Source organism: Cotesia glomerata, unplaced genomic scaffold (genome assembly GCF_020080835.1).
Source record: "Cotesia glomerata isolate CgM1 unplaced genomic scaffold, MPM_Cglom_v2.3 scaffold_33, whole genome shotgun sequence".
NCBI classification, from domain to species: domain Eukaryota; kingdom Metazoa; phylum Arthropoda; class Insecta; order Hymenoptera; family Braconidae; genus Cotesia; species Cotesia glomerata.
Window position 1 is genome coordinate 16,067 of NW_025403884.1, and position 9,868 is coordinate 25,934.

Below are 9,868 nucleotides of genomic sequence, written 5' to 3' on the forward strand. Positions count from 1 at the left end.
TAATATACTCTTACATATATTTATGTATATAAATAATTAGTAGTAAGAGTTGTATGCGGAGTCGGCTGATTAGATTTATGAAATTTCCAAGGCCCCTTTAGATCCCTAGCCGTCAAGTAGTCCCAGATAGAATTCACTTCACCTTGATCTCCCGTCTCTCATTGATACATCCATCTACAAGTATCTGTTGTTGCTGGAGTAGTGTAGAGCAAGTCAGAGTCAGCTCAGTTGTTCAGTGTTGTATATAAGTACATATATTGTTAAGTTCCACTACTTCATTGTTCTACATTCAATTTTATGAGCTCAGCTCATATCAGTTTTTTTTTTTAGTCATTAATAACTTTAAAAATTTGAGTGAATATTTTATCATAATTATCACTATTGATAATTCATTATTTCTACGGTTGATTTAAAATTAATACTTGAACGTTTTGACAGTAAGATTGACAATTAAACGGATGTATTATTCAAATTTAAGGCTTTTAAATGATATCAAGAATATTCCGTGGAGAAAATGAAAATGCTGCTGTCAAAAGAAAACGTCAGATAGACACATTGAAAATTTTTAATGATAAGTAAGTTGTTATTTTTATTATTTATTTTATTATCATTATTTGACTAACCTATAAAAGTATTAATTTTATTTATTTATTTAATTACAGTGTAGTTGAATTGAGGGAAGATGCTGATTATCAGGTACAGTTCGATGCTGGAGAAGCACGTATGGCTATTATGGTATCACTACCACCGGAATTTCCATTGGAAAAACCAATACTCAGAGTTTCACCACCAATAACACATCCTTGGTGTAATGAACACAGTGAAATTACAAGTGCTCCAGGGTTATTAAATGTAATGCTTTATTGATACATTACTCATCATATAAATATAAAAATGTTATAATTTTAGTAATTAATTATTTATACAGTTTACGATACACAGCGATCTTGGTCGTGTTGTTCAAGCAATTATCAGAGAATTTAGCAAAAATCCACCTCAATTAATTGATGATGCTTCTCTGACCAATCAATCAAGAGGTAAAGTAATTTTATTAAATAAAGATTGTATTTTTTAAATTATAATCAATATTATTTATTTTTCAGAATTACAAGAACGTATTTCACCTCTGTACGGTGCTCAACGTTATCCTGAATTACAATCGACATTATATAACACATATTACAACTCACAGTATCCGGCATACTCAACTTCCAGCGGCAGTAATTACAAATACAACTATGTCAACTCTTGCATATCAAATCAAGATCAATTTACATCGTCTCTACACCGTCCAACGTACACTTCAACTGGTAGTCCTGGCAACTCCAATTCGATCGGGACTGCCAGTCCTGTTCAGTACTCCAGTGATCACCGGCCAGTTAGTTACATAAATTCTCACAATTATAATGCCACGAGTTATAATAAACCTATGACAGTAAATCCCTCATCTCATACGGTGGTATCAAGTCCCGAATTTCCAGAGCTTAATAATTTAACAAACGAGCAGCTTGTAAAGCTTGCTGAAGAAACAGATAGTCTTGATGCTTTTTTAAGTCAACATTCCCAGCTTAAGGATATTAATTTATTGATTGATCAGACTATTGATAACGTTGAAAGATTAGCAAGTAAGTTTTTCTAAAAATTTATTCCTGTTAATTTTTAATTAATTTATTACTCTTGTGTTTTAGATGATAATTTATCCAAAGAGACTGAATTAAAAACATTAAAAGAAGAAGTAGCATCGAAAATCCAAAGTGTATCGGAACTTAAAGCACATTATGATAATTTAATTAGTCAATATAGTAAATTATCGCAAGTATTTGCGCCAGATCATATACGCGAGTGTCTAAAAAAGGCTGCTGATGAAAGTCATGAGCAAAGTGAATTAATTGCTGAAAATTTTCTCGAGCGTAAAATAGACGTTGAACGTTTTTTGAGCAGCTACATTGAGTGCCGTAAATTAGGGCAAGCACGTCGTACTAAGGAGGAAAAATTGGCACATCAGTTGAATGAACTAAAACGAGCTGGTTATTAATTAATCATTATTATTATTATTAAAAAAATTTACTTTTTACTTATATAATTACTAATTTATGAAAATTTAGATGAATATTATCTTCTGACAAATGTAAACAGACTGTAAATATTACTTTCGTAAATACTTGCTACAATCATCCAACTCGGTAACAAATTAAAAATTATTTTATTATCATTAGTTTAAACGTTTATAAAATTTTCATTTTTTATTCAACGGAATATACACGAGTAGTGAGTATCTATTTTATCTTGTAAATAATAAAAAGTAAAAAATATATATATATTATATACATACATACATTCAGGGATGTAAAATGGTGTTACTGCATCACGATAAGAAGCTTAAGTGTATTTAAAATAGTAATGAGATTAATGATTCAACGTTCCTTATACTAAAGAAAATATAAAAATATACATTTTAAATAAAAATTATTAAACGTACGCATAATAAAATTTAATAAAATGAAACAATTTAAATTCTTTATTGACAAGAAATAAATTATTTAATTTTATATTTATGTATTTAAAAGAAAAAATGAATGCAACTGAAAAAGAAAAAAAAAACAATAATAATAGACTTACTCCGAATGTCTGTTATATTTTCTTATAAATTTCCTCTTCTGCATTTGCGTTTTCATTTTAAGTAAATTTAAATTAGATAAACTGCGTAATTAAATATTACGGTTGTATAAAATATTTAAAAAAAGTCTATGAAAAAAATAAATTAAAAAAAAAAAAAATATTTATATTAAACAATTGTTATATTTTATTCATTTAAAAATTATTTACATTACTTAGTATATTATATAATTCATAATTATAAAATATTAATGATAATTAGTCTCTTGTGTAAAAATTGACAGTGAAAAAATTTGTTTTAGTACGTATAAATAATACAGAATGAAATAATACGTATAATAATAGTTAGTTATCAATATCACCGGTAATTGACTGATAAAAAATAATGAAATGATTTGTAATTTGAATTTCATTATTTACTAGCGCGGTCATTGAATTACGGATCGACGAACGATATCATGATGTATCTAGTTCCTTTAGTAACTAATAGACCCTCATGATAGTGAGTTAATCGTCCGGGATGCATCAGCATCCAGCCAGGTTTAGTGTCAGTGACTGAACAATTGTAACGAATAAATCGACAGCCGCCACCTTCGTAATCCACTCCGGCTTTGTTTAACGCAATATTTATTGTGTACGTCGAGCTATCGTGGTGTGGTCTCAGCGAAGGTTGTTCGTCTGGTTTGTACCTCACGACAAAGTTCATCAACGATTTTGGCGGCTGTAAAAATAAACAACCAATGAAAAAAATAATAAAATAACAATTATATGACAGTGCAATCAATAACAATATATATTGATTAATCCAGAACCAGAACCAATGTGCCCACTAAAAATAATTTAAAACTCAAATCCAATAAACCTCAACCAGGGTGCTGATAATTTAAATAATTAGGACGCTTACATAGTCGTAATATCCGAGAAAAACCATTTCTTGTAAAGGGCTTACATAGATCCTTAGAAACTCGAGCCAGGTTTCATGGAGACCCACTTGGGTCATGTGGATATCGCGCGTTGGAACTGGTTCATACCCACTATCTAGTCGATCATCCTAAAAATATCATGCAGATATGTAGTAAATAATAGCAACAATTTATCTTACATCGTGGAAGTAGCCAAGGAAAACAAGCTCTTGCAGCGGTCGGACGTACTCCTTCAGGAAATACAACCATTGTCGTTCGTAATTGACTTGATTCATGTGAATATCACGCGTTGGTACATTTTCATAGCCGCCTTGCAGTCGACTATCCTGTTAATTTATTTTATCAATACGCGTTATAAAATTTAGCTATTCATCTTTCTTTTATAAAAACACCTGCGCTTGCTCTATCAACAGTCATTATTTATTATTATTATAGTTACCATAATTAATTTTTATTATTCTCACCTGGTTAGATCCATCAGACCACTGACCAAATGCTTCCATAATCTCAATAAATTCTCGGGTGAATCTTGGTGAGACTATCGGGAAACGGTATACATCTGGACATGGCTAAAAATATAAAAAACAATATAGTACATAAAAATAATAGCTGGTATATTTAAAAATAAATTACCTGGGCAGGCTTATTGTCTTCATTAAAATTATTGGAGTAATTAACGTGAAGATAACGATTCTCCCAGTCAATTTTGTTGTTGAATATTTCATACAAATCTGGGTTGGTGTATTGAATATTGTAAGTCTCTGGATTAACCAGGTGACCAAACTCGAGACGATTATTGACGTACATAAAGATACCCCGCTGACGATTGGTGATAGCAAAAGACATGTCTGGATCCAAGTCATTGGCTACGAAAACAGGCCGGGTCTCTGCGTGGCTTATGATTGTCACGTTCATCAGGTAGCAATTGGCGATGTAAGGTACATTCCACAGTCCTCTTAAAAAAACAAAAAAAAAAAAAAAAAAAAAAAAAATTAAAATTATTGCAATTTTTTTATTGATTTAATGCAGGAGCTCCACAAACTGGAGAGTAGAGTAATTTCGAAGGTTAATAATAGTAAGGCGAAAATGTTTAGGTAGTCGAATAGTGGTGTCGTGATTGGTCGTACCCAACTAGCAATTGGTTGTGTATAATTATCCAATTGAGATTGATAACACTCTGACACTGTGGCTTAGCGGTTCCATCGGGTTGCATCCATTCATGTTTTCGGCTCGGCGATATTAACTGTTTTGTCAGACAATACCAGTATAACAAGTTGTTTTAACGTAATTACGCGCATTACGTATTAAATAACTATTTAATTAAATAGTAGACAAGTGTTATTGCTTTGTTATTATTTATAAATAATGTCTATTTAATTTTAGTGATTATAACATCTCATTTAGCTTTAAGATTAATCGCTAAAAATTTATTTTACTTTCTCTTATTTTCAATAACAGAAACAGGACAAATGAAGTACCGGTTAATTGTATCTATTTTTCTGCTTGTGATGATGCTCGAGGGGATGGTGGAGGCCGCTAAGGGTGGGATTGGCAGAGCAGGAGTACGCGGTAGAGGCAGAGGACGGATATACAGTGCGAGGATGCCGGTTATTATTCCCGGTCGCAATACCAATAGTGGTTACTATGAGAATAAAGATGTAAGTTTATAATTATCAATTAATATTTTCAATTGATGTGATAAATAATTATTAATTTAATTTTTAAGGGGGCAAGGATCATCAAGTCTTCACACTTTGAATTGGATTATATGCTGGGAAGAAAGATTACTTTTTTCTGCATGGCGCGTGGATTTCCAAGACCAGAAATAACTTGGTACAAAGACGATATTGAACTTTATCATCACAAATTCTTTCAAGTAAGACATATTAATTAATCTGCAATTAAAATTGTGATGGTAATTTATTTTTTAACAACAAATAGGTCCACGAGTGGGCTGTAGGAAACGATACTATTAAGTCTAAAATGGAAATAGATCCAGCAACTCAGAAAGATGCTGGCTATTATTCGTGCCAAGCTGACAACCAATATGCCGTTGATCGTCGGGGTTTTCGAACCGATTACGTTATGATCTCTTACTAGTATATTGTTATTATTTGTAATAAATAAAATATGAAAATATACACGAATTATTATACTAAAAAATATTGCGTTAAAAAATAATTTTTAAGTAATTATAATAAGTAATTTAAATAGGCAGCCTATTTTTGGTGTATGGATATTTAAAAATCAGCAATTTTGCACTTTATGCCTGTCTGTAAACGAGATCTCCCCTAGTTTTATTTGATTGCTCAAATAATTATGAAAAATGATTCAAATTATCTGTAATAATATCATCATGTTATGATGTATGTACTATTATGTTATATATTATCCTCTGAAATAAATAAAATAAAATATAATTAATTAATTTGACTTGGTTTTTAGTGATTGAAAGACCCAGTGTATCAATAAGTAGACATATAGTTGTGTATAAAAAGATTAGTAAGTATATGTGTATAGATGTATAGATGTATATGGGTTATTTTTTGTTAAAAGTTTAATGGATTAAGTACAAATCGAGTGGATAACAATGAAACAAGGGAGATTGAGACTGCAAGTGCTGCTGTGTAACTAATGGATGTAGAATTTAATATCAACGATTGTGATTTATTCGTAGCTCTGTTTCTATTGAGCTATAAGTCTACTGTAATGGATAGGAGAGAACAACTAGGGGAGTCACGAGTGATCACTGTCAGTTAGAGATCTGTGTTCCATGTCACCGTCGAATCGCGGTATTTGTCTGTCGTAAGGAGATTCTCACCTTACTGTCGACACTCATTTAAATTAATACAAAAAATCCGTCTCAAGTGTTTTAATTTAAATCAGCAAAAATTATTGTACGAATCTTATATTGTTGATTATGGCACGAGCAATTACGATTGCTCTTTTATTGGTAGTGATATTGATGATAAGTTGTCCGGAAATAGAAGCTCGTCGAGGAAAAACAAGAGCTAGAAGCAAATCTCGTGTTCAGATTGGCTTACCAATCACCGGCAAATATCGCGATCCGGAGAGTGATCAGTACTATAACAACAATAATGTAATTAGTTTCATTAATAATAATAATAATTATTATTAATTTTTACTAATTAATATGTTGAATATTTAGGGTGCGAAAATACTTCTGGCTTCACATTTCGATCTTGAGTACGTTCTGGGACACAAAATAGCTTTTCTTTGTGTGGCTAGAGGCTCACCACGTCCTCATATTACCTGGTTCAAAGACGGTGCTGAAATTTATACCCATTTATATTTACATGTAAGTATAAAAATATATTATCATTATTATTATTTAAATAATTTTTTAATAAATTATTTAAAACAGGTTCATGAGTGGGAATTGAAAAATGATACGGTTAAATCAAAATTGGAAATAGATCCTGCTACGCAGATGGACGCTGGTGTGTACGAATGCACGGCGGACAATATGTATGCCATTGATCGACGATCATTTAAAACTGATTTTTCAATTGCTTTCGATTAATCTCGTTATTATTATCATATAAATATACTAAAAATAATAATAAAATAATGATTTATTTTTAATAGCACTGTTCTTTATAATTCAAATAAAATATTTGTTTTAATTTTATTTGTACCTAGTTATGTAATTGTAGAAAATAAAATAATTGTATGAATTAATAGTTGTTTTAATAATTAAAAACTTACCGGCGTTTATTTTCAATTATTTCCATGTAATCTGAACTGCGGGCGTAGTATCCGTTGTCGGCGACAGCTCCCCAAAAATTACTCCAACTTTGTCCAGGTCTTAATAGTAAAGGTGCCACGATTGACCTCTGCTGTTCCACGAGTAACTTTAAGGTGTGCTCGTTGTCTAGATGAGCCACTGATTCGATGAAAAAGTGACCAGAGCACTCTTTTAGTAAACAATAGTTTCTAAAATTAATTAAAAATATTTTATTATAACACTCTGAATTAAAAAAAAAAAATTTTTTTATCAAAGAGACTTACAGAGAAAGATCTCTAGCAGTTGCTGGATCAATTTGATCTGATGGAGAGATAACTTTCTTGCTTTTATATTGACCGCTGAATTTGTCAATCCACTTTTGTACCAATTTCTCGTGATATACTTCGTTATTGTAAACAAATAAATGCAATTTAGACTTGGGGTATGTTTGCCGATAGATTTTGTCCAAAAATTCTTCAAGGAATGGAGTAGCTTTGTCGATAAAAATGGCTATTAAAATAGGCGGATAAGTATGTTGTTCTTTTTCTGAAAGTTCTATTGTATTATCCCAGCAATTTAAACAACCCTCCTCTGGATTCCAGGCTTTTGCCAAGTAGTTTCCGAGAGAATTTAGTACCAGCTTTGCCAGACCATTGCCGTGAATAATCATCGGTACTGTATTGTATAATGTATTCTGTAGATAAGCTTCGTCTTCTTTAAATCGTAGTTCAATATTCTCTAAAAAAAATAAAATTCGTTAACAATTTATTATTATTTTTTAAATTTAACAAAAATATTACCAATAGATCCATGTAGATTTTGGAAAATTTCACACTTATGGTCAAGCTTAATCTTATGTTTCTTTCTAAGATTTTCATTCAAATAAACATTTGTGTAATAAAGCTGGTCGTCATCAGTATCATCAATTTTTTTGTCATTTAAAATAGCATAAACATCGGAGGCATATCCAATGAACCCACCGGAATTCAGATAAGCTTCACCGTGATAAACTTTTGGATATTTTGAGGCTAGTGATTTATCAGGCCATATAAATTTTTCAGCTCCAAAAACAATTCTCGCATCAAAGGTTTTAAATTTCTTTACTATTTTTTCTAATTTTGAAGAAAATATAACATCATAACTGAAAATTTTATATTGTAATTATTATTTATATTTAATTTTAAGTCAAGAATATATTTATTTACCTATCGGTAAATAAAATTATTTTCTTCTCATCATCTTTAAATTTCTTTAGCGCTTTTTTCAGTAAATTTATTTTGTATCCGCCTCCTAGGCTCTTCATATTTCCTCCTTTCCATGGTTTATCCAGACCGAGGACCATGACGTTGTTCTCAAATCCATACACACGAGCTGATCTTAAATATCTCTCAAAACCATCGGTTCTATTTGAAGCTACTGTTAGTGTAAGTACGTCCAATGGATCTGTAAATAAAATGATAAAAAATTTTTATTAAAATAATAAAAATTACATTGTAACATGAAAATTATTCAAATTTGTTGGGATAGCGACAAAAAATAATGACAGAGTAATTTAAAAATATTATTTCTACTCTGATTCGTGCAAGATTGCAGCACACGTGACAAATCTTCAAGTAAAAAAGTAGCACCCAGAGACTACGAATGACCGCACAGCATTCGGTAAGCGCGCGGTTTCCTCCAACGTTACATGTTTATTTCAGCTCCATACACCAATTACTTCTCTCGGCGCTTTGATACCAAAAGATAAAACACGTAAATAATTTCTCGATCATTCTGATACAATTTTATTTTTTTTTTCTATTCTTACCATTTATTATTGCGAGATGAAAGTAAAAAATTAGTAAGAGCTGTAATTGTAAAAAAGAAATTATTTAAATAAATTTCTAATTCATGCTCAATCAATCAAACATTTATTATAAAAAACTTTTTACGGTTTACTGATTAAATAAAAAAAATTATTAACGTTTCATTGAACTCTGAAATTTAATTTGTCATTAATATTATTGTTAAAATAATAAAATAAAATAATTTTGTTTCTTTTTAAAAAATTATTAGAAAAAATAAATGTAAAAAAATGATAAATGTATGATATTTAAATAAATAATTACCAATATTATCAGAAACTGTCATTCGGACCAGGAAGCAGTTGATGCTGATAAAACAAGCTATCCAAAAACGCTTCATCTTGGTGATAAAATAGCCAAAATAAAAATATAAGTATCTCTGTCAGCGGTTGAAGTAACACTACCGAGAACCGAGAAGTAACTCAAAAATCCATTGACAAGCAGAGTATTTATCTCGATACTTGAACGTGAACACACTGGGTACAGGAGTGGAGGAATACCACCAGAACATAAAATCCAGAACTAAATGAAATTTCCTTCTCCGCACTCTCCACTCTCTTATTTATAATTTTACCTCCTACTGCCTTTATTAAAAACATTGAATTGTTTGTGTAGGAGTTTAGACTTTCATCTTAAATTAAATTGTTTATTTAACGTAGCCCTCACACTGGAGGTAAGTTAAACTTTGATGTGTAGGGATACAGATGTGAATTTATTTTTTTTATTTGCCTTTAAAA

General features: G+C 30.6%; 3 protein-coding genes across 5 annotated transcripts; 2 read left to right on the plus strand and 1 right to left on the minus strand.

The window, feature by feature from the left end:
* The first annotated feature begins 50 nt into the window (after nucleotides 1-50).
* On the plus strand, nucleotides 51-5,963 carry LOC123274400 (vacuolar protein sorting-associated protein 37A-like). 2 transcript variants are annotated; one of them, XM_044742001.1, is made up of 9 exons: nucleotides 51-248; nucleotides 439-575; nucleotides 663-852; nucleotides 929-1,037; nucleotides 1,104-1,625; nucleotides 1,689-2,027; nucleotides 4,998-5,197; nucleotides 5,266-5,415; nucleotides 5,481-5,963. In XM_044742001.1, the coding sequence occupies exons 2-9, from the start codon at nucleotides 487-489 to the stop codon at nucleotides 5,637-5,639; spliced, it is 1,758 nt and encodes a 585-aa protein (XP_044597936.1). In that variant the 5' UTR covers nucleotides 51-248; nucleotides 439-486; the 3' UTR covers nucleotides 5,640-5,963. The 2 variants fall into 2 exon arrangements, with proteins under 2 accessions (XP_044597936.1, XP_044597937.1); XM_044742002.1 differs by having other exon boundaries at nucleotides 479-575.
* On the minus strand, nucleotides 2,917-9,847 carry LOC123274399 (procollagen-lysine,2-oxoglutarate 5-dioxygenase). 2 transcript variants are annotated; one of them, XM_044742000.1, is made up of 9 exons: nucleotides 9,396-9,847; nucleotides 8,493-8,730; nucleotides 8,088-8,428; nucleotides 7,572-8,025; nucleotides 7,269-7,496; nucleotides 4,173-4,494; nucleotides 4,004-4,108; nucleotides 3,521-3,667; nucleotides 2,917-3,337 (listed from the first exon to the last, which is right to left on the minus strand). In XM_044742000.1, exons 1-9 carry the CDS (start codon nucleotides 9,469-9,471, stop codon nucleotides 3,053-3,055), a joined length of 2,196 nt encoding a protein of 731 aa, XP_044597935.1. In that variant the 5' UTR covers nucleotides 9,472-9,847; the 3' UTR covers nucleotides 2,917-3,052. The 2 variants fall into 2 exon arrangements, with proteins under 2 accessions (XP_044597935.1, XP_044597934.1); XM_044741999.1 differs by lacking the exon at nucleotides 3,521-3,667 and adding an exon at nucleotides 3,719-3,865 and having other exon boundaries at nucleotides 9,396-9,845.
* Nucleotides 6,220-7,145, plus strand: LOC123274405 (immunoglobulin domain-containing protein oig-4-like). The gene is made up of 3 exons (XM_044742010.1): nucleotides 6,220-6,639; nucleotides 6,709-6,858; nucleotides 6,925-7,145. Exons 1-3 carry the CDS (start codon nucleotides 6,460-6,462, stop codon nucleotides 7,081-7,083), a joined length of 489 nt encoding a protein of 162 aa, XP_044597945.1. The 5' UTR covers nucleotides 6,220-6,459; the 3' UTR covers nucleotides 7,084-7,145.
* Nucleotides 9,848-9,868: the final 21 nt, after the last annotated feature.

Bases quoted from the DNA above. Each gene is read 5' to 3' on its own strand.
- LOC123274405 (XM_044742010.1), top strand. From the start codon at position 6,460: ATGGCACGAGCAATTACGATTGCTCTTTTATTGGTAGTGATATTGATG. The intron at 6,640-6,708 runs GTAATTAGTTTC...TTGAATATTTAG, and splicing joins AGTACTATAACAACAATAAT to GGTGCGAAAATACTTCTGGC. The intron at 6,859-6,924 runs GTAAGTATAAAA...TATTTAAAACAG, and splicing joins ATACCCATTTATATTTACAT to GTTCATGAGTGGGAATTGAA.
- LOC123274400 (XM_044742001.1), top strand. From the start codon at position 487: ATGATATCAAGAATATTCCGTGGAGAAAATGAAAATGCTGCTGTCAAA. The intron at 576-662 runs GTAAGTTGTTAT...ATTTAATTACAG, and splicing joins TTGAAAATTTTTAATGATAA to TGTAGTTGAATTGAGGGAAG. The intron at 1,626-1,688 runs GTAAGTTTTTCT...CTTGTGTTTTAG, and splicing joins TAACGTTGAAAGATTAGCAA to ATGATAATTTATCCAAAGAG.
- LOC123274399 (XM_044742000.1), bottom strand. From the start codon at position 9,471: ATGAAGCGTTTTTGGATAGCTTGTTTTATCAGCATCAACTGCTTCCTG. The intron at 8,731-9,395 runs GTAATTATTTAT...TTTTATTTACAG, and splicing joins GACAGTTTCTGATAATATTG to ATCCATTGGACGTACTTACA. The intron at 8,429-8,492 runs GTAAATAAATAT...TAAAATTTTCAG, and splicing joins ATAATTTTATTTACCGATAG to TTATGATGTTATATTTTCTT.